At 47.6% G+C, this 27389-nt stretch overlaps 6 protein-coding genes across 6 annotated transcripts; 4 read left to right on the plus strand and 2 right to left on the minus strand.

Moving 5' to 3' along the window:
- The first annotated feature begins 40 nt into the window (after window positions 1-40).
- LOC27206385 lies at window positions 41-1344 on the plus strand. The gene has a single exon (XM_016173485.3). The coding sequence runs from the start codon at window positions 67-69 to the stop codon at window positions 1171-1173; it is 1107 nt and encodes a 368-aa protein (XP_016038233.1). The 5' UTR covers window positions 41-66; the 3' UTR covers window positions 1174-1344.
- A 1226-nt stretch (window positions 1345-2570) lies between these two features.
- On the plus strand, window positions 2571-4931 carry LOC6725211 (trichohyalin). Its single transcript, XM_002106198.4, has 2 exons — window positions 2571-4527; window positions 4589-4931. The coding sequence occupies exons 1-2, from the start codon at window positions 2672-2674 to the stop codon at window positions 4638-4640; spliced, it is 1908 nt and encodes a 635-aa protein (XP_002106234.2). The 5' UTR covers window positions 2571-2671; the 3' UTR covers window positions 4641-4931.
- A 9781-nt stretch (window positions 4932-14712) lies between these two features.
- Window positions 14713-15462, plus strand: LOC6725212 (larval cuticle protein A2B). The gene is made up of 2 exons (XM_002106199.4): window positions 14713-14909; window positions 14979-15462. Exons 1-2 carry the CDS (start codon window positions 14898-14900, stop codon window positions 15402-15404), a joined length of 438 nt encoding a protein of 145 aa, XP_002106235.2. The 5' UTR covers window positions 14713-14897; the 3' UTR covers window positions 15405-15462.
- Window positions 15463-18945: 3483 nt separating this feature from the next.
- On the plus strand, window positions 18946-20143 carry LOC6725213 (proteasome subunit beta type-7). Its single transcript, XM_002106200.4, has 3 exons — window positions 18946-19106; window positions 19164-19343; window positions 19398-20143. The coding sequence occupies exons 1-3, from the start codon at window positions 19018-19020 to the stop codon at window positions 20050-20052; spliced, it is 924 nt and encodes a 307-aa protein (XP_002106236.2). The 5' UTR covers window positions 18946-19017; the 3' UTR covers window positions 20053-20143.
- Window positions 20144-22142: 1999 nt separating this feature from the next.
- On the minus strand, window positions 22143-23042 carry LOC6725214. The gene is made up of 2 exons (XM_002106201.4): window positions 22626-23042; window positions 22143-22573 (listed from the first exon to the last, which is right to left on the minus strand). The coding sequence occupies exons 1-2, from the start codon at window positions 22798-22800 to the stop codon at window positions 22257-22259; spliced, it is 492 nt and encodes a 163-aa protein (XP_002106237.1). The 5' UTR covers window positions 22801-23042; the 3' UTR covers window positions 22143-22256.
- A 1635-nt stretch (window positions 23043-24677) lies between these two features.
- LOC6725215 (arylalkylamine N-acetyltransferase 1) lies at window positions 24678-25686 on the minus strand. The gene has a single exon (XM_002106202.4). The coding sequence runs from the start codon at window positions 25598-25600 to the stop codon at window positions 24950-24952; it is 651 nt and encodes a 216-aa protein (XP_002106238.1). The 5' UTR covers window positions 25601-25686; the 3' UTR covers window positions 24678-24949.
- Between the last annotated feature and the right edge of the window lie 1703 nt (window positions 25687-27389).

Raw genomic sequence — 27389 nt, forward strand, 5'->3', positions numbered from 1 at the left:
TCACAACACTTATGATATTTGTAGCCAAATAAGGAAACTTCTTGGCCCTATCGATATTTGTTCAATATGTTTGACCGGAGTCTGATTCCCACCGGTGGTGCCTCCGTTTCCAGAGTATCCACTTTCACAGAGCGCCACCACCGCCGCGTACAGCTGAGTCGCAACAAGTTGTACCTACAGCGCCTCAGTCGAGCCACCAGTTTGGTGCACAAACAACCGCCTCTGATGAACGTCAAGACACAGTCCGGATTCGATGTTCTGCACGAGGATGCTCGCATCTTTCTGGAGCGGACCAACGCGAATGTGCGCCTGCTACTGAATCTGTCAAAGATAAAGCGAACCAAAGGCACCATTGACTTTGCGGAGGGTCCACCCGTAGTCCCCCAATCGGCTCTGCCACAAATGCTGCGAAGGCTTGACCGTGTTCAGCGTCACAACCTTTGGCTGGGTCTCCGCCTGATGAGGATCCATGAGCGGAAGCGTGAAGGCGACCAGCGGAAGCGTGAAGGCGAGAAGCGGACTAGCGAACAATCGCAATCGAGTAACTTAAGGTGTTCCAGTGTGATGACCAACCGGTCTGCTCTGGGGGAGAATGAGGTATTTAATAAGTACATTGGCTGGGATCTGGAAATGCCCGATGAATACTTGGAACTGATTCGACTGCTCCGGCCCAGGATTGTTCTGCACTTTGGCCTGATGGACGGCAGGCCGTTGGGCCAAGTGGTTGTGCAGCTATTTACTGAAGCTGCGCCGCTGGTGGTGCTGCAGTTCGTCCGCACTTGCCTGGGTCAGAGATCGCACGAGTTCGCCGTGCGCCGGATCTTTCCACGTCTGTGGGTGGAGGGCTATCTCCTCAGCAGCTGCAAAAACAGCCTGGGCGAAGCATCCTCTTTGAGCTATCGTGATCCCATGGAGTTCGATACGCGCGTGGTGAGTCACGCCCGCTACGGTTGCGTCTTGTCCTGCGCCAAGGAGTACTGTGTCCACGGATTTCCCGGCGGAGCCATCAACTTTAGCATCAGTTTCAAGCCCCTGCCGGTGGCCAGGGGTCAGCGCGTGGGCTTTGGTCGGGTGATACGCGGCGACAAGGTCATCGAGGCCATGGAAGCTCATGGGACCAAAAATGGGAAAATCAGTCGGCCATTGCTCATCACCCACTGCGAATTGCTATAGGAAATGATGGAGTTTTTGGGGTACTTCTGGTTTCATACTGCAGAGAATCTTCAGCGTGCAGTAATGATATCCTGCGGGCTGCAACCAGAAGTCCTGCAGATGCTCTTTTACGGATTTTAACCAGGATTAAATGTACATTAAGTAATAAATATTTCAACTTTTTAAAACTGGTGAATATAGCCCTGTTTTTTCCCACCAATTAAAATTCATCTTGATTTCTGTCCAACTTTTGGTTAACGTACGAGTACAATTTATTAAATATTTGGATGGATAACTACCGATGATTCGGGCAATCCCCATAATCGAACATTATAATCATATGTGCTTCTTGTATCGTGCATTCAAGCATATGGATAGTTATACATTATAGTCTTCCGTGTGAGATTAGCGTAGAAGTTGCATACAAATATACGTGTATAGTAGTTTACGGATAGACGAGTAAGAGAAGAAGCTGCTCAAATCTTTCAGCTCCATGACAATACGATCCCAAACAACAGCAACATTTAACTGGCTAAGTTTAACAGTGATTACATTTAGATTACTGAGCTACGGATAGATTAAATGTTGGTTAATGCGGATAAGATGCAGATATATGTATAACTAGACTGTTTCGGTTAATACACAGTTGATACTTGGTTAAATGATATTCTTAGTAGGAGGTTACTGCTACTCCATTTGCTCGTCCATCCAATGATAGTCCAGAATGGGGTCTTGGTATACTTGGTCCATCCTCGAGCCTCCGGTTCCGAGGCTAACCGGAGTTCGAGGAACGCCTCGCTCTGTGCCCGATTATCCTTACAACTGACAGCTCTGCGAGCTGCCGACGCCTGCTTTTATACCCGGAGTGGTTTCATGGCCATGTCCGGGACACAGTTGCCAAGTCGATGGGCAATTTTATGCCCTGATGGCCATCTAAAGCGCCACAGGAGTATCCTCAATTATTGGGTTGGCTCCTTTGCTCGATGCACTCTAATTTGATTTTGATTGAATTGCGCTTATCGCAATTGTGCACTCGCTCCGGGAAAAACGGAGTTGAGCATCCTCCCAAGCATATATTGACGTCACGAGTGCTTAACGAGCTCCGCAAATCGATTCCCTATTTTATTTATTGTTTATATGTACACTGTACATATACCCTATGTGACGTCACGGGCTTGGCAGTTTTCATTCATGGAAAATTGGAACAGGCGGCCGCGCATTAGGCTCACTCGAATGGACAGTGGCGTCTGCGCCACTTGGAATTGCGTCGTCTTGGTGGTGCAGTGGTGCACATGTGCGATAAGCGGAATTCAATCAATCAGCCCAGCAAATTGGAAGCAGGAAGTGCCAGCGTGGGTGTTGCCCACTAAGATTCTAGGCCGGATTCCGCTATAAAAGTGGCGACAATCCTCTAGCCAAGTCATTCCAGTTGCGTATCCTGCTGGTGAAACAGCAGCGGACTGAATCTTCGATCTTCTTTCTTCGTACCTGACTACCAAGCACCACTGAGCCACCAAGGATGAGACAACGGCTTAGCACTCTGCTTCTTCTGCTTCACCTTGGCTGTTTAACTTTGGCATGGGCAAGCAGCAGGCACTTCTGTGGCGACACTTCCGGCCGTGACATCTGCAACGATGGCCGCTGGGATGGCCATCAGCGCCAGGACGACTACGATGAGCACATGGTTTACAGACAAGGCGCGGCGGAGAGTCAGAGGACAGACCGCGTAGATTCAGTGGCGCGTGATGATCGCGGCAAGGAAAGGCGCGAGGAAACAAGGGTTCGGTTGGACTCATCCCTGCGAGTTGAGGCTCGTGAAGCTCGTAATGAGCGACGTGAAACTCGAGAAGAGCGGGTACAGCCACGCGAAACTCGTGAAGTTCGAGTGGACCGACGTGCAGCTCGTGAAGATCAACTAGAGGCTCGCGAAGCTCGTGATGAGCGACGTGAATCCCGGGAAGAGCGAGTACAGCCACTCGAAACTCGTGAGGCTCGAGTGGACCGACGTGCATCTCGTGAAGATCGAGTAGACCGACGTGAATCTCGTGAGGATCGATTGGAGGGTCGGGAAGCTCGCGTAGAGCGAGTTGAGCAACGCGAAGCTCGTGACAATCAAGTTGAGCTCCGTGAAATTCGTGAGAACCGAGAACATCGACGTGTAACTCCAGAGGAACGAGTCGAGCAACGCGAGATCCGTGAGGACCGTGTTGAGCGACGTGAAGCTAAGGAAGGGCAACGAGACACTCGTGAGATGCTGATGGATCGGCGGGAGGAGCGCGAATCGGACAGGCGTGACTTTGAAACTCGGCGTGTAGCAGCGAACGAAAGACGAGTTGAACGCCGAGTAGAACTGGAAATGTCCAGACGTGAGGAACGCCGTGACGATCGAGCTAGTCTAGACAGGCATTTGTCCCGACGCATGGAACGTGAACAGATTGAGCGAGACTCTGAGGAACGCATCGAGATGGACAATCATCGACGAGCAGAAGACCGACGTGTTGAACGACGCGAAGAGCGAGAGAACCGAGTTCGATTCGTTTTTGATGTTAGGTCTGACGAAGACAACTCTCGACGAAGCGAAGACAGGAAAGAAGAGCGCGACAATGAACGCAGCGTGAAGCGACGGGAAGAGCGCAACTCAGCTAGGCGTGTGGACCAAGATGAAGATCTCGACAGGGTCAACCACCGTCGAGAAGAGAATGAAGACGTTCGCCGTGCAGAGCAAGAATCCTTCCGTCGAATCGACTTGAGACGAATGCAGGAAAACGACGGTGCTCGAGATGAGGAACGAAGGATTGAGAACAGTATTAACCGCAGGGAAGAACGCCAAGCTGAACGTACCAAGGAACGTGTAGCAGAGCGCAGGATGGAGCGTGTCGAAGAGGAAGTAGTACGGGAAGATACCCGACGAGTTGAGCGAAGAGAAGTACAACGGCGTGTAAATGGGGAAGAGTTCCGAACTAGTGAACGGCGAGAGGAGCGAGAAGACACACGTCGTGAGGACCGAGAAGACACACGTCGTGAGAACCGAGAAGACACACGTCGAGTCGAGCGCGATGGTCTGCGAAGAGAAGAACGAGACGAGAATCTGGTTGATTTCCGAAGAGAGGATCTTCGCAGGGAAGAGCGAGAAAACCAAAGGGAAGATCTTCGCCGAGAACGCCGAGTACAGCGCCGTGAGGGACGTGATCATGTTGAACGCGAGCTTTCCAGACGAGAGATTCGTGAGCCCTTGGATGAGCGTGTACTTCTTACCTCCCAAGTGAAAACCAAAGGCTGGCTGAGTTATGGAAAACGAGAACTGCTGATGACCGGGCAGATCCTTCTCCTGGCTGCTCTCTACAAGAAGTCCACGGCCAGCGGCAAGGGATTTGGGTAAGCATATTGTACATGGTATTCACTGGAGAAGATATGAACTAATCAAGTCCTCTTATAGTCATGCTCTGAATGAGCAGATCCAGGGCTACTTGCAGGCCATTGGTTGCTAGGATGCACAAAGGAAATCGATGACCCTTCCCAAATTTGAAAGCCCCGAATGAGTAAACGGATATGGATCAAGGAAAACAGAATTACTACCCCCAGAAAATGCAAACGGACCCGACAGCAAGCGACGAGCAGAGCAGAATGGGATGGGTTACTCCGCCGGAGCATTGTACAATTTAATCCAACTGTTACTGTAACCAAAAACATTCCCCCTACCCTGTTGTAGCCAACAAAAGCATAACGAAAATATATGATGGGATGCTCGAGTAGCCGAGCATCTGCAAACTGCATTGCAATTCGTGAGTTTCGATTCCCGCCCAACTCCACCCCCACCACCACGACCAGCTTCATCTACGCCCCACCTCCTGGATAATTGGAGCATTCGCATCCGAGGGACCGCAACTGTCCACTCACATGGCTGGGCATCCTTGGATGGCTGGATCCTTGAGGCAGCTTTCAAGCCGCCCACTTGGCCCACCTCCTCCTTTCGGATGCCACAGAAACCGAAACCGAAGCTGAAAGGCAAAATTATTATTGCGATTTTCCATGCCGTTTGCCTTCGTCCTTGCAGCAGCATTGCTCCTGAATATATCCTTTCTCCATCCACGTGTGTGAGTGTCTGTTTGTCTGTGCCTCTGTGAGTGTGTGTGTGTGCCTTTGTCGGTGTGTGTGTGTATCGAGGCTGATAAATTTCGCACATATTAGATGTTGGTCTGGTCTATTCATCTTTTTGGCTTTCAAGAGATTTCCCCTGATGGGGCCAGCAGTAGAAGCAGCAGTTTTTGGGGCCCGACAAGCAGCCAGTAAGCCATCCTTAATCAGTGAAACCAACACACAAATTTTACACAATTTTCATCTTTTGGGGATTATTTTGGGGTGTGGAGTGTGTGTCTGCTGGATAGCTGGAGTGCGCACTCGTATCCGTATTTGTGGTGGAAGTATCCTTGCCATTGCCATGTCTGAGCTGGATCCGACATGCTTTACTTACTCCTATCCAGGCATACGAATTTCGTTCGGTGGTATTCAAAATGTGAAGAGTGCACGCTGCGATAAAATCAAGTGCTTCCCACTTTGGATTGCAATTTCCAAAAGTCCACGACAGTCTTGTGCATCCATCTAAAGTTGCTTACTTTGTTAATAGACTTGCTTGCAGTAAGAAGATCTACGATCGACAATGAGATACGAGTGTTGGTAAGTGAAATAAGTGCAAGCGAGTGGGGTTCAGTGCTGAAAAGAAGCAGAAGTAAAAAATACACATTCGGTCTAAAGCTAACTCGAAACATACCCTTTCAGTTTATGTATATTCACAGAACTAGAGGATTTTCCCCATTTTTCCGTCTATTTTTGTTTGCCATCTCTCGCTGGGTTTATTCATGGGGATTTTCATGAGGGGTTTAAATTCAATGCGAACTCTTCTCATCTTATATATACTTTCGTTGGCCATGGAAGTGTGAAGTATCAATACGCAATGTCTCTGGCAAATACTGGTGCTCCAGGATGGGGGATCCTGTGGCCAGGGCCGCGGCAAGCTATGCGATATGGGAGCGCCACAAAAGAGCAATAAACCAACGGGAAAACATCATAAAAAATGCAGTTTTCAATATTTATACGAATTAAATAATTCACTGGCATTGGCCGGGCCAAAGAGGAGCTTCCAAAATGCCCAGATTCCTATACATACATATATAGTACATATAGACAAGGCGGAAAGGATCCGGATGCGAAGGAAAAAAGAAGCTGGCAGTAGGTTCACCCCCCCTTTTCCACTGCGTGAAAAACTGGCGACTCTGGTGGTTGGGTTGCTTTTACTGGGCATTTTACGAGTATTTGAGGTTTATTTTATGCCCCCAAACACACACACACACTCGCACACACACACACACTCGCCGGAATGCAAAACAACATAAATTCTGTGTCAGAAATCATAAATTTCAATAAAATAAAAGCAGCGAAGCGCCAAATAAATACGTGGGGTGGCAGCTGGGGGATTTTGGGGTGCCACCTAATGGGGTTAGATTGGGGGGCAAGTTACAGCTATGCTCGAAGTAATAAGCTTTTAATATTTTGTAAATTAACTCAGTCTATACGATATGCATTTAAAATTACAATTGAATGTGCTTCTAAATTGTGATTTTGGCTTAGTACTTAGTGCTATATTTATATACCTTTTAAATAGCTTAAATTAATCATTTTAATACCCTAATCAATTATTTACAGCTCTATAATCCGATTGCAGATTAAAATGCAGTGTTGTAAATTGTTAGAAAAAAATGGGAAAAATATGTATTATTTTGACCTTAGCTGTTGCTGTGTGTATGTGTGTGTGTTACCACGCTTCACTTGGCTAAGTAAAAGCAACAGCCAAGTGCAAAATATATTTTCTTTAAAGCGGGCGTGAGGAAAGCAAAATAGAAAGGAGGGACACAAAAGGAAAGTCCTTGGGAAAGTGTGTGTGAGAGTGTGTGTTTTGCATAATTTAATGGACGACTGGGGAGGGCAGGCGGTGGGGTGGGGGTAGGTTGGTTTGTCGAGCAAGGATGCAGGATACCCGCCATAAAGTGGCCACCAGGCTGCCGCAGGATGCTTTCTATCAAGTCAAGGTAACGGCCGAAACTTGAGAAATATTTCATGAGGCGAACGCGGCAAATGTGTTGCAACACACGCCACCAAAATGGGGAAAACCCACCGTCCTTGGATCTTTTCTGTTTTTTTTTTTTTTTTTTACATTTTTCCACCTTTTCTCTTTGCCATTTGCCAGCAATTTTATAAATTATCAATTTCACTCGCCCGACAGAGAAAGGCTAAAAAGCAAAGCAAAAGCGAGCAGGGCGCGCACAAAATAAATAAATGCAATAAGCGAAGGCAAATGGAAAATGGTGAAATTGGGGAAAATTGGAAAACCGCAGAAATTGCAATCGAAAATCCGCCACAAGTTGCCATTAAATGTCAATCGAGGAGGGCGGTGTGTGCGAGGGGGGGCGTGGCCGCTTTTTTGTCGGAGGGAAATGTGCAGTTAAATAAAAATCAAAGCGGTTTACGTTATCAGCCAGCGATTGCTGCTGCCAGTCGAAGAAGTTGCGTTGACAGAATTTTCCCCACTTTTCCGCTTTCCCGCCGCACATTCGCCAGCGCCCTCGGCGGCATCTGCATTCGGTGGCGGAGCAAATGCGAAATTGGTTTATGCAACAGACTTTTATGGTGCAGATCGGGCGCCGAGCATTTGGCAAATGCCAAACTCCGAGTGACGTAGACCCCGATTCTCCTAGTGTCAGGCCAGTGCACTCAGAGAAAATGCGTTCTCCAAATACCTACATCCTTGCTTATATGCTTATCCAACCTTAAAAGAGCCTCACACTTACACTTAGCCTAATGACACTTGGAAATTTCAAAAAAAAATATATATAAGATGCAATTAATATACACACCCATTTTTTTTTCAGTGTACAAGGTCTGCAGGTTGCCTGCTGTGGGCGGTTCGATGCCAGCATCAATCGCAGTTGTGCAAATAAATTTGCCGTTCACGTACATGAAAGCCGCTTGCACAAGCATGCAATCATCCTCAAATATTGTCCCAATCCCAATCCCAATCCGAATCCGAATCCCAATTGCAGCCGTCTCCTGGCTTTCGAATGCCAGGCGGCCCGGCGCAATTGAAAGCCGGCCGATTCGGATTTGGATTTGAATTAGGATTTGGTTTTGGCCAGGCGCTGGCAGCCTCATCATCTCATCTGATTCCATCCCATCTCATCTCTCACCTGCTCGATGGCCACAATACCAATGATGACATTTGCTGGCTTGAGCTGAGTTTTATGGGATTTTAGATATTTATAGATTGCCAATGCTAAAGGATAGCGCACGACCCCCTTCCCCCCGCCATCGCCAACCAAGTGCCATCGAAATGGATCCTGGCAAGAGCTGGCAAGCTGGGATTCTGGGCTGTCGTTGCCCAACGGAGCATAAAAAATTGCTGCACTCAGACTCAGCACTCCGGCAATTTTTGGGGCGTGGATGAATGTGAGTGGGCGGCAGTTGCAGGGGGCGTCGGTGCACCCTAAACGATAGCAGGCAAAGTCAATTTAGTGAAAATGCGAGGCAGCAGCAAGTGAAATGTCATAGCCCAGTGGGTGGGTGGGGCGGCGGATGGGCGACCTTCGTGATACGGGATGCCCCTGCATGCCCCTGTACACCACCCACCAACAGCTGTCATTGTCAGTGGGCCACATGCTGGTCTCCTCTTTTCCTTTTTCAGCAGCTGCAAGCTGCACTTTTCCTTAAAGAAGAATTCCGCTTCGATTGTGCAACTTATTGCCATAAACACAAGGCGCTTGAATATGTTTGAAAAATATATGTTTAAATATTTAAAGTAATAACACCGAGCAGAGTGCATTTGTGGGCAACACAAACTCACTTTATAAAATATTCCACAAGTTGGAGATAGTAAAGTAAAGATTTTTATTGGTGACAAACCACCGCCAGGGATTTTCGCAACACCTGAAAATGTTTGCCAAAAGTCTTCGTTTTGCCGAACTTCGTTTTTATGAAAGACGTTCGGCTTTTTTCCTCAGTCATTTTCCCATTTCCCACTTGGCTTCGACTTTGACACTTTTCCGATGGAGAGCAGCTTTAAGACACATTTGGCAAAAAACTTTGCAGCTGTAATCCCAGTGACTCATGTGTCCTGGCAGCTGGAAGCAATCAGTGGGCAAAATGGAGCGCGTAAAATGCCTTTGCATGCTGGGTGCTAACTGCATTCCGCATCCCTTATAATTGCCATATCATGCTGCATTCCCCGCATTTTCACTCAGTTGCATCCACTTTCGCCCACTTTCACCCATTTTCCGGCCATCACCCTTCTGCGATGGCACTGTGATGAAAATTCAATTTGAAATGCGCAAACAGCAAGCAAACTGGCCACGCCCACCCACTACGTGACCTGCCAGGTGGGTGGGATGGGCGGTACAGGTGTGTTGGGCTCAGAATGAACCCCAAATGAAATTGTCTAAACATGTTACGAAAGCCAGCAAAACTGGGCCAACAATGCTCCTTGTCCAATCCCTAACAACAACAAACAGATATCCATGACTCTTTATGGGATCATCGATAGGTAGATATAGTTCGAAATGTACGATTTCGAGAAGTTCTGTGAATTCTATTGCTAGTTTATTGTTTACCAACTTCGAAAGTGACTTTAGTAGCTGTCAATGTTAATATTATGTTAATACACGAAGAGCACATGATGTGATATCCTGCGGAGATTCATAACGTAGCCACAATTCGCTTGATTAACTTTATTTAGTAGCCCGCTTTTGGATGGATTGTTTCAGTGGGCGAAAAGAGGGAAAAAGGGGCAGCAGTTCAGCTGTCAATTGCAATTTATGCAAGGGGGTTAAGGGTCGTTAGGGGGTTAAGGTCGGGCATTCAGGCTACACCGTTCTGAATCCAGAATTAAGGATCCCGTTGCAGTGGCAAATAAAAAGGTGTTGATGGACTGCGACATGACTGCACAAATTGCATGGACACGGGTTTGGCATATGGCCAGAATCGCATAAAACAGAACAAGGCCAACTTCAATAGAGTTGATGGGCGGATGGGCGGCATGGGCGCCAGGGGGCGTGGTCACATTGCAGTTGCAACTGCAGTTGCAGCTAATTAAACGCGAAAAGTGCAGCGGGGGAGTTGCAATTGTTGCCAATTTTATAGCCACTGAAACTGATGTTGTAAACAGTGATGCTCCCCATTTATACTTTAAATAATTATAAACAAATTATATACAATTTAATTAACTAGTAAATATGGTGTTAAGAATTTAACATGATTATGTGTACATTCATTTAGAGATTGAGGATTAGTGCTATACACCTGTGCATCTGGATACCACTCATCACTGACTGTATCCATCTCTATAGATGAAGGCGGCAGTCCAACGAGGGCGTGGCACTGGACGGCTATTAGGGCCAAATGTCGTACCCCAGGGCAACCAATGCTATCCATACGAATTCTCGATGCCGATTTCAATTGGAATTCAATTCGAGCCGCTGCGCGAAAGCAAATTAAATATGGTAGCCGGGATCTGCGGATTCTGTCCAGCTCCCATGGCCAGCCAAATCTGGTATCGCCATGCGAAACCCATGTGGTTTTGCCTGGCCGCCGAGGAACTCGAATTAGAATGGAAAATAATTGCAGCTGGCGCCGTTTCAATTAGGTACGTTGCATGAATTTGCTAATGCAGCTGATTCCCTCGCCGCCCAATGCACCCAATCCGACTCCCAATCGCACTACCAATACCAATTCCTAGCCCAGCCCAAAAGCCCAATCCAACTGAAAGTCTGGACCCAGAGTGAGATCCGGGACCCAGTCCCTCAGTTTGCACTTTTATCCCAGTACATCCCCCTCAATTTGTTGCTAATTGCACGGCATTATGCACTGTGGAAAAACAAGGGCACGTTTTTAACTGGAAAATATTTGCACTAATTATTTTCATAATTTCCAATATGATTTTTCTATATTTAATAATGCTGTTGGCTGCGATTTCAATGATTTTTTCATATAATCTTAATGTTTCCATATTTTCTGTCAGTGTACGCCGCCAGGCAGCTCCGAAATTGAGTGGCCACAGCGGAGCTGAAACCGCCTTAACCCCTGTTTGCCAGCTGGCTGTTACCAGCCCATTCCCAGCGACGTTTCCCGTGCAATTTGCCAACTGCACTCGAGGGATGCATTCTGCTGACCGAACGACCCCGCCGACTGATGTCTCGCCCTCTTTGGGCCAAAAAGGATCCGGATTGGGATTGGGAATGGGAATGCGGATGCGGATGCGGGTGAGCATGTGGATGGACTAGACTGGACTGAGCTGGGACCACAAAATGGAAGCCTAAAATTTGACTTGAATCCGGTCTAGAGTGTTGCATGCACTTTCATCGACTTGGAGAAATATGCCTGGTCATAAATCAAGCAGTGTCCTCGCCATATTGCCATTTCCATTGCCATTTCCATTTCCAGTTCATTTCGTCGCCATTAGTTCCCATCGAATCGCAAATAACTCACATGAAATCGGCTCGGAATTGATAATTGATTTGGCCATTATGATGTGCCACCGTGCCAGAATGCCACATCATCGCATGGCCCAGAGTCCACCCATCAGTCGCCCACACCGGGGAGCTCATCAGTTGTCCATTTTCGGGGAATTAAAGCCAATCAGCGATGGATGGAGCTGCCACGTGACTAGGAATGCCAGAAAAATGAGTAAGTGCACTGAGAAATGGGTTTTATATATGGATTTATGATTGATCAGGCAAATATATTATTGTTGCGCTACTGAAGAAGAAGATCATCGTTGTGGCTTTATCATTTCAGATAAATTTGTAACTCAAATTGTTATCGCAAACTTTCAACATCAAAGGGAGCAATAGAAATTTTATAGAAACTAGTTGCCTCACTTTTCGCCCCGAACAAGTCCTGCGGCGAATTCGGCAGAGCTTTGAAACGGATATATATGGATGGGGGGAGAGGTGGGGCCCACATTTTGGATTTAAGTTGAGCGAGATCCCGGCGATGTCAGAAGTTGGCAGCATTTACTTCATTGTGCTTAACACTTTCCGCTTTGCCAGACGCCGCTTGACAGCCACCTCCTTTGGCCACGCCCCTCCCCATGCCCCAATCCCCAATCCGCACTTGGCCCCGCCATCTCGCCGAGTTTAGGACTTCCTGCGGGTGTTGCAAAGTTGTGCGGCATGGCTGATGTATGCTCATATAACTTTGCCACTAACGATGAGCTCATGAGCTGCATAATAATGAGCCAACGTCGGCGAGGGCCCACTATTTCGGAGCTTGTAATCCTCAAGGATTGAGGTGCGGACGGGGGCTTCAGTTCCTGAGCAGGGACACCCCATCCAAAGTGCATCCATTTCGCATTTATCGACTCACTATGCCCGGCCATCAATCGCCGGGTTATGGCCATGAATGCCGCACGATTAATCTGCCAACCGATTTCCCGTTGACGAAACAACAATGCCAGCTAATGCGGGCCAATTATTCATATTTCCAAATCAAGGACTCCTTGGGACTGAACTTCACCTGCGGGTTGTGATTGGGTAGGTTGGATGGTGGGGAGCAAACTTATGAACTTGTCCTGCCGACTGATTCGCTTTGATTAACATTTGCATACGCATGTCTGGCCATTGCTGCTTGCCTCTGCGACATGCATACAAAGTATCCTTTTCGTCCTGCGGGGAATTTGGACTTTATTTTGATTTAATCTCATCACTTTGTAGTACCAAATCCATTGTTATTGACCTTTTGATTTGCTCTATACTAACTAAGCTGGGAGAACTAGCTAGAACTTTCTTGATAGCTGGCACCTTTAATTACATCGCAGCTACTTTCTTTCGCTCACAACTTTCAAGTGTTTAATTGCAGTTTGCGAGTGCTAAATACTTGATTTATTTTTTCTGCGTATATATGTATATATGCGCATGCAGCCGATCTGCAGCTACTTGGGGCTATTTAGCTGCGAACTTCAAGTGGGCCAAGTGGACGGGTTCCATGGAGATTGTGGAGGTTATGGGGGGCTATGAGGTTTCGCCTCCGGCCATCGTCTTTTCAATTAGCCCAATGCAAAAGCATTCCGCTCGTCGAGAGAGCCCAAAAAAACCCCCCTTGGAAACCCCCTTGAAAACCGCCACCCTTGAAGGCCTCCACTAAAACTCAGACCATTGCGTTACAAGTGCAAATTAGTCGAGAGTGCCAACAAATTTAACGAGCAAATTTACACTCAGCGAGCAGCGGCAGAAGGGCAGTTTCTGGAGGGGATTTGCCGGGGGTTTTCGGCTCATTCCGGGCATTCGGGGGGCTGCCGGGGGCCTCCGCGGCTTCCGGAGGCCATGAACCCGAGTGCATGTCCCTGGCCCGATCTCACAATTGCCCCGGACTTTCATCCAAAAGGCAGTTGCAAATTCGCCTGCCATTTTTTCGGGCAGGGGATTCCCCCATCTGCCTGTGTTTTAATTTAAGCAACACAGGGTTGGCAAAAAAAGAAAAGAAAGGAGGTGGATAAGGTGGAGTGGGCGGGGGGAAAGTGAAAAGCCTTGTGGCAGGGCGAACCTTTTGCCCCTTTCTCGTCGACCCGCTTTTCCGTTTGTCTTATTACGCCTGGGCGTTGGCCACTTTTTCCTCGGCGCCGTAAGTATTTCCTTTGATTCTGTAGGCCGTGTGTGTTTGTCGTTCGAAATTGATTCAAAAATACAGCAGGATACAGCTGGATTTTGGACTGCAGATTCTGGAGCCTGGAACCAGTAACCAGGACCCTGGACTCTGGACTCGGGATCCGACCCAACCTGACAGAGTGCAGAGCCCAAAGCCAGCTGTGAACCCATGTCAACTTTAATTGAATTTGATAGAACGGATATTTAGCCGGGACCCTGCACCATTTACACCATTAGCAAGGACCTCCTGCCGGCGAAGGACCTTCGTCGGAATCCACGACTCATATTCGTAATTAAATTCGTAGTGGGCGTACGTTTGTTTTTCGCCATCTCAGCCACAATTGATTTTTACATTCGAGAAGTCCCAATGTGTTGTATATCCCAGAAAGAAAGGCATCTAATATTTTGTAGTTTGTGAATCTTGTGAGATACCTTAAACTGGCATTTATTTACTTCTGCCTCCGTGGCTTTTTAGGCCTTAATAATTCAGTGGCTGGAGCAATCGCTCAAATTCTCAGCCATGTCTCGTCGTTTATGGATTCCCCAGCTGAAGATGACAGCTCGAGATGATTATGATGATGATGACGATGATGATTAAAATATTATTGCACTGAGCTGGTTATTTTGGTGGATCTATTTCGATTTGTGTCATTGGCAGAATTGCTGTTGTAATTAACGTGGACAGTTGTTGGCCAGACCGGTTTGCCAAAATATCCACAATGTCTCGTTTTTCTGAATGAATATCACATTAACTGTGGCACACACATGTGTATCTCGTATTACTACTACTATTATTATTATTATTTGGTTGCTGCCAAGTGTATCCAATTGCCCCACAAAAGGTCCACAAAGTCGGCCTTGGGCATTTTTGTGTTCGGCTTGGGCTTTTGGTTTTAGGTTTTTGATTTTTTTTCTTCCAGATTTGAGTAATGAGTGGCGCTACATTTGCTGAATTATTTTGGCTATAAAGGCGTTTCCAACGCCGCATTTCTTATCAAACAGCAGCCGGCGCTCAAATAACCAGCATCCCTCGACTTTCAGTCAAATCAAGCTCATACAAAAATGGCATTCAAGGTGGGTTTCAAGAGCCAAAAGCACTATCCAATACATATTATTGTAATAACTTATCCTTTATCCCTGCAGTTTGTGACCCTCCTCGCCCTGATCGCCGCCGCCAGCGCCGGTGTCCTGCCCGCCGCCCAGGTGTACCATGCTGCTCCGGTGGCCACCTATGCGGCACCAGCTCCCGCCGCCGTCCTGAAGACCGTGGCCCATCCGGTGCTGGCCAAGGCCGACGAGGAGTACGATCCCCATCCGCAGTACAAGTACGCCTACGATGTGCAGGACGCACTCTCGGGCGACTCCAAGAGCCAGGTGGAGGAGCGCGACGGGGACGTGGTTCGCGGAGAGTACTCCCTGGTCGATTCCGATGGCTTCAAGCGCACGGTGCAGTACACCGCCGATCCCATCAACGGATTCAATGCCGTGGTCAACCGCGAACCGCTGGTGAAGACCGTGGTCAAGACAGTGGCTCCAGTGGCGCCCGTCTACGCCGCCTATCACCACTAAGCCCCGCCAGTTTGGAGCCCATTTTTGTTGACTTAGTTGTAGGGTTGCATGCGCAAATATATATATACATATATGACTTTTTTTTATGAAAACCTTGGTATATCAAATTGAATAATGATCGGATATTACTTACTTCTTTATCTGGTTATATAGACCTTCTATGGAACCAACTCCGGTTCGGCGGAACTGAGACTCCCTGCAGCATTTGCTCCACTCGTGGATTGTGGAGTAAATCAAAGGCACACCCATATGTGTGTGCACATATGGAATCCTCTGGGCTCCGCTTTACTATTTTACTTTTTTTACATTTTACTTTTTATTCCGATGCCGTTTGCCTTTGTTATTAAATTGCCAGCCACATTGCGCACACTGGGGAGTATTTATTAAGTCATAACCTCCCATATGTGGGATATATATTGTGCGGTGGGTGTGAAAGTGGGTGGCAGTGGGTGTAATTGTGGCAACAACACACGCGCACAGATGCAAACGACGTGCACCTACACCTCACCCACACATATGTACATACATGCACTTGGTAAGCTTTTCCCAGACGTAAAGAAAGTGCAGTGAAAGTCAAAGAAAACCTTTCCCATAAACCAATGCACATAATATTTGTAGCTTAAGTCCTAGAATCAAAAACAAATTTAATGTATATTTATTTGATTTTTTTACATAACATATTTGTATCCGTTTCATCACATTTTTTTTTGAGTGTAATTGCCGGCGATTGTAGTGCGAAAGTTAGCGAATCTTAACGATTTGCTTATTGTTCCTTCCCGTTATGCATTTGCACCGAGTGTATATTTGAGTTACCTGCTCGAAGGACTACCAGCTGGGTGGCCAAGTTGGCGGGTCTGGGGAAAAGGGTTAACCTGAGTGGGTTAACAACCCACAAAGCGAATATATAAGCAAAGCCATATTCCATTTGATGTAATGATCAAAAATTAGTTTAAATAAATAAGTGCAAAGACGGGTTGATTTCATTAGAATATAAGGTGGAATGGAATGCTGGGTAATTTCCAGTCGATTGAAATGCGCTCTTTGTACGAACTTCATGTTGCACGTGGGTGTTGCTGCTGCTGTTGCGGCAAGTTGGCGTTGCCGAAATGAAATTCCCGTTTAATTGCTGCAACAGAGGGAGCAGACTGGTGCTAGTGCCACACACATGTTGCACATTCCACGGATTATGGGGCACAGGATGGTGGCGGGTGGGAGGGGCAGGGCACGACTACAACTAATTGAATTATGCGGTTGCAGCGCCAGCCGCTTCATCTTCATTCCCTGGATTCCTTGTTTCCTTCTTTTCCTTTTGGCCACTGGCTTCCAGCCCATTGAATCCGCCAACTTTACTGCAACACATTGACAGCTGCTAAACTAAATAGAAACTTGCCGTTTTCAAATATTGCGCATGAAAAGCGCTTGCAATAAATGGATGGAAATTACAGAAAGGCGCTTGTGGCTTGTTAGCCAATATTCGAGCAGGACTTCACCTTCGGCCTGATGTGTCCATTATCCTGGTCGCGCTTTCGTCGCTCAAAAGCCGCACAAATGTGCCAACTGAATTCAGCGACATGGCTTAAAAGGCCGCTTGTCCTTTGGCAGGATGTTGGACGTTGAACGTTGGATGTTGCATGGATATGGCTGGTTGTGTGCTAATAGCGAGTGCAGTGGTCCACAAGGATGCAGTGGCCATTCGAGTGGGACTAGCCAGTAAATGGGAAATGGACAGCAAGGCAACATCAAAGGACTCATCATGGCGTCGTTTTTGAAATTGGCATCGCTCCCTTTGTGTTTGTGTGCTTGTGTGTGTGGGGGTGTAAGAGTGTGTGTGAGTTCTCAGCTAACTGAAAGTCATTAGCATGCGAAATATTGGCAGCAGACTAGGCGAAAATTTCCCCTAAAAAAGCGCACTTTGACTATAGAGAGAAATGGAAAAATGTATCCAGTTTTGGCCACTTAATACCCATAGTTCTATTTCAATATCTATAGCATTCGATAACTTCAACACCAGATAGTCCATCAATAACCAGATGACATCGAGTGACTATCTTATTTATTTATGGCGTTATTTGCGGCAAACCCAAATAAACATCCACCGAACGCGTCCCAAATGACTTTATAATCTTATTAAATTTTAATCTCCCAATCAGCTAAGGACGCAACCTTTTGTCAGTGGCGGCATTCCCCCATAATTATCCTGGGCAAAGTTACGGCCACAAAAAATGAAGGGAAGCCCAAAAAAAAAAAAAAGAAAAAAGGGATTTCCATGAAGGGCAGAACAACCTGTTCGATTTGGGCATTTTTTTTTGTTTTTTTTTTGAGGGTAAGTGCGGGCCTCAAACTTTTCCAATTGCTGTTAACAAAACAGAAATCAAAATTGAATGCCAAGTCTTGATTAGTTTTCCATTTTTAGGCCTGCCATCGGATGTCGATTCTCGCCGAATTTTCGCCGTCAGGTGTTTGTGCTGCCGCCTAATTGAAAAGCCAACAACTGCTGTCCAAAAAACGGAAAATCCCGGACGAAAATATTGCGAAAGGCAGTGGCAAAAAAGAAAATTGCTCCAGCTGCATTTGCATTTGTTGCAAAAGTTTTGCGGCCCTAAATTGCCGAGGGAAAGTTTTTCGTGGCTGAAAAAAAGCGAGGGATGAAAGCTCTTCTAATTGTAGGCACTTTACGAATCTTTTACGAATTTTTCCCAAAAACATTTCAATTAGCTAATATATCTCAATCCTTTGTACTATCTGTATGTTAACTCTTTTTAAAATTGAAAACCGTAACATTCTAACTGTTATTTCTCCGTCTGTAAGAGGTCCTTTTGGTGGTTTGCAAACCCAACTGAAGTGAGGCGAAATCACAGCTTTAAGTGAACATTGCAATCGTCGCAGTTTGCTGCCCAAATGTTGATTAAAATATAATTGGATTCTAATTAATGCTAATTGATTTGTGCCACATGTGTCGGTGTCGGCCATCTGAAACTGACCAAGTTACAAGGACCCATTCCCATATCCACTCGCTCGGCTTGAGTATCCATGTCCTTGGATTATGGAGCACCCACACGAATGCAAATGCAAGTGCAAATACAAATACAAATACAAATACAAATACAGATGCAGAGCTGTCAGTTCATATTTGTGCGCGTGAGTGTGTGTGTGTGTGCGTGTGTGAAAGGACACACATTCTCATGTCAGATGGACAAACTTTCGACCACACACACGCACACACACACACTCAGGCAAACGCACACACATGCAGATTCGTGGGCTGGGCAACCAATTAAGCTTTGTCAAATTGTTTGGCATTTGAAGTGCAGTTGGAAAATGGGTGGAATTGGGTGGAAATGGCTGCCGCTGCACCGCCGAATTTCCACCGGTCACTTTTTTATGATGGTTTTCCAACCGAGTGCACATTTCCGATATCCTTACGCTCAAGCACATTACCAATCGATCCCAAAGTATTTCTTTTTAAAATCCTTCTCTTCATCAAGCGAAAAATCAATTGTGATCATGAATGTGCCATTTTTTAGAATTTATTTACATGTTCTTTGATTTTCCTGTCTAACTAACTAGTGATAACTGATAACCTTGCTGATTATATATTTAGATATTCCACATAATGCTTTTTCCTTTTTCCGCCCGAAAGGCAAATAAGTCCGCTGATTTTCTTGGCTTGCGCTCCGGATTCAACTTTATAAATTGCAGGCGGTAAGCGGCATGTTGATCATTATGAATAGTTCCAAATCGAATTGATTTTCTCCACAGAAATGCCGATCTTTTGTCCATGGGTTATGAGCCACCGAAGGCGATCAAAACTGGCACCTCCATTGTGGGCATCATCTACAGGGACGGCGTTATCCTGGGCGCCGACACTCGCGCCACCGAGGGACCCATTGTTTCCGACAAGAATTGCTCCAAAATTCACCACCTTCAGGATCACATATAGTGAGTAGCCAGCATTCGCATGAACCACTACATATCTGCATTGCCCATTCACAGCTGTTGTGGAGCCGGCACCGCTGCCGACACCGAAATGATTACCCTGACGACCAGCGCCGAGCTGGATCTGCACCGGCTGAACACCGAACGGCAGGTGCCGGTGGTCTGTGCGAGCATGATGCTCCGCCGGACCCTCTTCCGCTACCAGGGCCACATTGGTGCCGCCTTGGTGATGGGCGGCGTGGACAGGACCGGTCCGCAGCTGTACTGCATCTATCCGTGCGGTTCCAACGACAAGATACCCTACGCGGCCATGGGCTCCGGCACCTTGGCAGCTATGTCGGTCCTGGAGCACGGCTGGAAGCCCGACCTCGACCAGGAGCAGGGCAAGCAGCTGGTCCGCGAGGCCATCTCGGCGGGGGTGTTCAACGACCTGGGCTCCGGATCCAATATCGATCTCTGCGTGATCACCAAGCAGGGAGCGGTGTACCTGCGAACCGACACGATTGCCAGCGAGAAGGGCGAGCGGTTGGGCAAGTACGGCATCAAGCCCAACTCCACCATGGTGACCTCGATCTCCGTGCTGAGTCTGCAGGTCACCGATGAGCGGATCTACGCAGTGGAGGATCAACAGCCGGGCACCAGTGGCGTTCAGTGGGTTTCCTCGCAAGAGGATGAGGAGCTGCCCGAAGGATCGCAGACTAAATCACCATAGACACCGTATCATACATTTTAGTTCGAGCAAATTAATCGTTAAAGAGCCACTTGGCTTACATAAATGTTAATGCATTCGCAGAACGCAGAGATTCCCTAGAAATTCTGGCATCATGTTGTTGATTCTGCGACTCCTGGTGCCAGGAACATGAGGCGTTTTTCCCTGGGGGGCATAGAATGTGCGGGAAAGTTGAAAAGTTGGACATGCCCACTAGAGAGCACTGGCCAAAACTCCAGAACGAACGAACGGGAGTGTTCGTATGGCAGTCAACTAAATCAAATCTTTTCTCTCAGTGTAGCTGGATGCGAATCGGAACCCGTCCCGTGGCCTAGCATTCTGCTCGAAAATTGTTTGAATCTCTTGGCAATTCGCAATGGTTGGACTGCCATCAATCCGGCAAGCATCTGGGGAGTCCTTCTGGCGGAGAATGCGGTGAAAGGATTCGAAGGAGGCCAGGTGTTTGTCCGCCCGTAATCGGGATCCAACTTCACTAGCATCCCATCAGGCGATGAACTGCGAGGACGTGTAAATAAGGCCAGGAATTCGAAATGGGGATGCACAAGATACAGGATACAGGACTCGGGACTAGGGAACTGGAACTCCGGCGGAGACCAGCATCATTATAAGATTATATCGCAAGTCCACTCCTTGCCACACATCCGCATCCTTGGGGGGTGGGCAAGGTGACTCTGATTTTGTTTTGTCGACTGTTTGCCTCGGCTACCTTTGGCTTTTGCCCACTATGCACAGGTGCTCCAGTACGCCCATCTGTTGTCTGTCGCCCCGAACCTTTGACCTCCCATAAGCCACCACCCACCAGCCCGCGCCATGCTCCACATGTGTGCAGATTTTAAATTAGATTTCTGTGTGCACTCCGAGAATCCTAGCCTGGCCTGGCCTCGCCTTTGCTTTACTTGCGCCACGCCCGCTTTCTTTCCAGCTGCAAAGCCCGGTTATTGCGGATGCCATGTGGTCCTGATTCTCGTAGGGAATCCTCCCGCTTACGGAGTAGTCGACGGTAATCTCGTTTACTTGATGGAACTATTTTATCATGGAATTGGCTGAACCCAAATTGAGTTAGACGATGACCGGGATATTTAAGAGATATCTTCCCTGAGGGCTTATTTATTATTGGAATAGTTGGATTTTTTATTATTTTAATTTAAATATAATATTGGTTTTTAGACCGTCTACTCTTCTCCTGCGATTTACTCGTTCTCTTATTCTGTTCACCCATTTGCCCATTAATCCCTCCAGCCACATGTATTCACCGTGCAATCTGCCATCCATCAATCCAGCCATTCATCCATTTCGACCTCTGATCTCTGCTGGTTCAACGAACCCGGCCGGCGCAATCCTTTTTGCTCCCTTTTTGCTTGAAAGTCCGGCGATGAGGGTCCGAGCATGGGATTACATTTATTATTTATTTACGGGCACTTGGCCACCAGATGGCCAGGAAGCGCTGTTCCGGAGTGCTCCATCTGGCCATCCGACCTAGGCACACTAATTGAATCACAATAGGAGGTGTGTTGGATGAGGCCAGACTCGCCCGACTCACAGGACCGACTGGACTCTCTGAAGTCCCATGTCAGAGGGTCGTGTCTCTGTGACTTCTCCTGCTGCCGGAAAATGCGTCAAGTGCAATTTAATTTAAATCGTGCGTAGCCAAGGGCATCGGCAGAAGGAGCACGAGCCGAGAGCCGGGAGCCGGGAGCATGGAGCGCGTAGCCGGAGCAGCAAGGATATCGTTGTTGGGGTCACGGCTGAGTATCTCTGTCCCCGGGGCCACTCGAGGCAGTCATTTCATATCCTGTTGTTTATGGCCACTCACACACAGAGGCAAACATATCCTTAAGGCCGGATCATGCTGCACAGGAGCAGCAGGACGACCTGGCTGTTGATGGGCCACGTGGGAGTCAAAGGTCAGTGTGCAAAGTGCCTGCGAATCGGAGGCCCAAACGGCGACGCATGTCCTGCGCCTGCGAAATGTGCCAACGGATGCGGACACGGATATTGACAGGCGGGCAATAAAAACAATATAGACAACGGCGACAACAGAAACACCAGCAGCACAAACACAAGCAACAATCAACCCAAAGGATTCGTGGACATTTATTATTTATACAACACCCATGCAGATGAGCAAAAAACAATATATGTTTCAATATATGCGACATGCATGAAGTACACGTGCAAGTTAAGCTTTATATTCTATATTTTTTTACTTTATTTTTTTGTTCATTTTTGTATTTCCGGCACCAGGTGATCAGTTGAGTCAGCTCTTTCTCAGTGTTCATTAGGAACATCATGGCCTTGCCCTGCTCGATACCCTTTCTCAGTTCTGCTAGCCGAGCACGCATAGCTGTCACAGTAGGGTTGTCCAGGTTCTGCCGGTAGGCGGGGCCGAAGTAGTGCGTCCGCTGGAATCGGAGCTGCGCATCCGAAATCGACGGGTTCGGCGGAGGAGGGAACGACTTTCCCTTGCTGACCGGCTTCTTGACGTACTTCTCGTAGTATTGGTCTGGGAAAAAGGGTATCTTCACCAATCAGTTCACTTTGAAAGAATAGCTTACCTAGAGACATCGAGGCCAATTCGGGATCCAAACCTTTCTTTTCGCGATTCAGTTTCATCTCTTCTTTCTGGAAGTTTTCTGGGGAAAAGGGTACCTCCGGAGACATTGGGGCCACTTCGGGATCCAAAACATTCGTTTCGCGATTAAGTTGCATCTCTTCGTTTTGGTTTTCCATTTTCACAATATATGAAACTTCCTGGTTCTCTGATTTGACAAGTGAAAGTGAATTTTCTTGGGCAATCTATTAATAAGGAAAACTCTGTTTTCAGTGCTGTACAATCTGGCTTGACAAGCAGTATTAGAAAAGTTCGATCCTTGAGGGCTGGCGAAAAGGATTGCCACATTTTAGGCGAAAACATTAACATCTAATATCGATTAACATTTAATCATCGTCCGTTTTGGGCGAAAACATTAACATTTAACATCGTTAAACATTTAATCATAGCCCGTTTTTTGGTTTTCCGTCCAAAAATAATACGTTTTTTTGGCTTGTGTATTTTAATATTATTATGTGCTATTTATTTGACAAGTTCTTAAAGTAGCAATCCTGCCTATTTCCTCATAACATAGCTGGCCATTTTTTTTAGAACATATTCTTTGGCCCCATTTATTCAAGTGTCACTGTTTGGAGCCCGAAAAGTTTGCGATGCGATGCGAGGCGAGCAGACAGTGTGCTCCAGTCTTGAGCTGATGTCATCCAGAATCCCATTACGGACCCGTTCCTTTGATCTGCTGCCGCAATCAGGCTGCTGATTCTTTGCCAGCGAAACTTCTCCGTGTCCTTTTTTGCTAGCATTTTTATGTGTTCCTCTGTTTTCGGGCGGAGAAGGAAAAAAACTTGTGCTGCCGCACTTTTGTTACTTGTTACTGGTTCCTTGGCCAGTTTGCTTTTGGCCGGCAGCAAAGTTTGCACGCGGCCATTTAGCACTGGCAGCATGGGGGATTGCCAAGTGGGTTATGGGTAGTGGGTAGTGGTGAATGGAATGCATGCCACGTCAGATGGCCCCGGCTCAAAAGGGACGTGCTTCACAGCTTAAACAGGCGGCCATGCCCCGCCTCCTTTCCGGTGGGCGTCCGCGGACGTGCCCGGCGGCTGGTGGGCGTGGCAGCGGCATAATCATATAACTTGCAACACCAAAAGCAGAAGGGTGCAAGCAGAAGCGGCTTCATTATCGACAGCTGCAGCAGCTGCAGTGTCTAATTAGCGCGTCCAACGCGTCGTATGCGCAATGAATAATTGTCGGTTACCTAGCCACTAAGCCAGCAGCCACCCAGCATCCCCACCCGGTTGCCCAACCACCCAGCCACGCCTACTTGCTGCACCCTTCCCCCCTCCCCCATTGCGGTTGCAACTGGTCGGCCAAATAGGCCCAGGGCTTGGTGGGGCGCAGGTGGGGGTGTTGTAGGTTCACAGGGCGTGTATACAATTGCAGATAGAGATTTTGGACCTGCACGTGCCCCATGTGGAATCGCCTGGATCGAATGCGAACGAATCGAGCTCCAACTGGCCAGTCAGTCACGCGCCAAGGACCGACACTTATTACGTAATATCCATGAGCAAATTGTCCAAACTTGAGATGAAAACCAAACCCTTTCGGGGACAGCGATAAATCTCTCTCGATTCGCAACTATTTTAGTAAGCTTAAGCATATGCACACATAATTTGGTTTAGCACTCCAAATGCTTAAATAATTCCAAAATATTACATATTTGGCCCACTCAAAAGCTTTGTTTCTGAGAATACTTCAGAATGGCTACGGCCAACAAATCACAAGGCAATCGCCCAACTATGCTGCTTAATGTGGCCCAGGTACTCGAGGATTACGTCTCCTCATTAGGGATTATTAATTAGAGATTTATTCACCCTGAGCCGCAGCTAAGAAGTGGGCGTCCTTGGAGCGCCCAGCAGTTGTCATGGCATCCATCCACAAGACCACCCAACCAATTCCGGCGCAAAGCACCGCACAAGTGGCACATAACAACAATTGAATTTTCAGTTAACATCACTAATTAGTCGCAAGACACTTGGGGCGCAGTCAATATGCGTATTAATACACTGGCGAAAATTTTCCAAAGCAATTGTTTATAAGAAAAGATTCGCAATTACAACTAACACATGTAATAAATAGAAGACATTGCTAATTTAAGCCTAAATATTAGTACATTTTGTCATTTCTATAACAAAAGTAACAGCATTTTACAAGCTGATTGCGTGTGCAATTTGTAGGGCTGTCTTATCGTGTTCATAAACTAGCGATAAGGAAGCATTTCACTGCTTTTGGGGCGTGTTATTAGCTTTTGGTCATGGTGGTGATAAGATTTGCCTACAAATGGAGCACGAAGGTCTGGACACTCTCGTGTGGCGGCGGCGGCCGTATGACCTGCTGCCCACTGGCGTCCAGGTGGTCCACGTACCGCAACGTGTTGATCAGCTGGTAGCCCAGGCGCTGGACCAATCGGGCGGAGTAGACACTGGTGCAGTCGACGGATACGAGCTGGTGCCCCAAATCCCTGCCCCGCTGGGCCACTGCCTCCATGAGACGACCGCCCAGATTACGACCCCGCAGCTGCGGATCAACGCCCAGTGCATGGACATGCAGGCAGCTGGGGACACTGAAGCGACGGCACACATCGGTGGCCGTCTCCACGGCGGAGAGCAGGTGCAGAATGCTACCCCACTTCCCGCCGGCATATTTTCTGGCCTCCTCGGCCATGTGCTCCGGTTCGTGCGAGTCCTTTGGCCCCGCCACCACGGCGGCCACAATCCGGCCTTCGTGCAGCGCCACGAAGCATGTGCCATAGGGAACATTGGATAGCAGGAACTCCTTGTCCGCCGCCTCCGGCTCTGGAGGTTGTGTGCCCGCCGTCAGCGGTTCCTCGGGGTAATAGTAGGCCAGCAGGAAGGTCATCAGTTCCTCCGTTTCTCCGACGGCCACCTGGCGCACCACAATGTCATCTGTATACGGTTTCGCCATTTCGGGTTTATTTTTGCAAATGTTTCTGAAACGATTCCAAACACGTGGAGACTTCACATACAACTGATCGTCAGCTGGCCAAGATTGCGGGCTTTCTGCAATCAGATGTTGCTTGGGTGGCATGTTGGATTCCAAGCTCACCAAAGTGGATCGCTTGATGGTTGAGGTAGGTCGGAGTTATGTGGATGGTAAAGCGCAAAGCCCATGCTTTTTGCTTTTGACTTTCGTAAAGTAAGATTTTCAAACTTACTTCCTCAGATGATAAGGCATTTAAGTAATTAAGTAATTTCAAATTAACCGAAGCTGAGGACTAAACTGCTTTAAGCTATTAATTTGATCTGCATTAATTTTCTCAATCACTCGCGAATCGCAACATTCCGTGTGCCCACACACATAATGGGCACTTTGTGTTAGGCACAACGGGTCCATTGTGTTGATGATGTCCGGAGAATGCGATGTTTTGCATTGATTAACCAATCAGCCGGGGGTAGCGAGGCGCAGAACACCACACAGAGGACCACCTCCGCAGCGCTACGAGGACTGCCCCACTCCGTAATCCCGTGGAGCAGGTCGCATTTCCATGCGGACTACGTGTGGCATTAAGTGGCGTCCAGTGGCGCTAATGGAGAGCATCGGAACCATTAGGAAAGGTATTAGGTCGGCTTAAGAACCTTGGATCCGCATACAACACAACATCTACGGCGGCACCGCAACAGCAGGGACGCACAACACGGACACAAGTAGCCTCCTGGCTGAGCAAATAAATGTGTTGTGTCCACGGAGGTATCGCCACGAATGCCCGGTGCCCTGCCCCAAATTTGCATGGCCGATGGCCATCGATGAGGGTTTCGATGCCAGGTTCCCGGCTAGCGGATATGGATATACTTTCCCGGAAAGGGTGCTGCTCGGGCGACAAGAGTAATCCGTAAACTACGGAAACTACACAAACGACATCGACAGGGACACCACACGGCGTGGATGTGGATGTGGGAGTGGGTGGGGAAGTGGGGCGGAAATGGACTTGGCCAGGGATTATGCCACTGAAACTTATGGAAGTGAAATCGAGCGCGCGAAGTTCAAGTGGCAGCCATTGTCCACCTCGGAAAACACACACAATTCTAATTGGAGTGCTGCTGGGCGGTGGGTGGATGTGGGTGGATGTGGGTGGTGCTTTGCGTGGGCGGCAAGGTCAGACACAGACGGAGGGAGAGCCAACCGAGGATGTCCAAGCAAATCAACTAAAAATAAAGAAATGCTGCACAATGAAAGCATTAAGCTGGAGAGTCCTTGTCCTGCCCCCCATCGTCATTTTCGGACGGTGACATGGGCTTGAACAGAGGGAGTCGTATACAGCGAGAAAAAATATGGTGCTTATGCTCCTACAAAACATTATGCCAACTCATCGTTGGTCACCTTCTGTAAAAATCCATGTATATAATTCTTTAGGCTGTATGAATGTAGATGTACAATAATTTAACTCTACATACATGTATTCAACATTTTTAAAAAACTTGTGACATCCTTCTCCCAAGCTTGTAATTATTTTGTATTATACTTCCGGGCTGTGGTTATATCGTCACTCGGTGGCTTCCGATTTCTTGCACACTTTAGGGCGCTGCCAGTTTGTGGATTAAGCAGCCCCACATTTTCGACACCAATCACAGCAACCAACTGACATCCCTATTGACCTATTGGACCTGTACGCCTGGTAATTTAACTCAAAAATCGAAAAATAATTGTCTGAATACGGAATGTAAAATATCGTTGGTTTCGTATTTAAATTTCCAAT

This window comes from Drosophila simulans, chromosome X (assembly GCF_016746395.2).
Source record: "Drosophila simulans strain w501 chromosome X, Prin_Dsim_3.1, whole genome shotgun sequence".
NCBI classification, from domain to species: Eukaryota; Metazoa; Arthropoda; class Insecta; order Diptera; family Drosophilidae; genus Drosophila; species Drosophila simulans.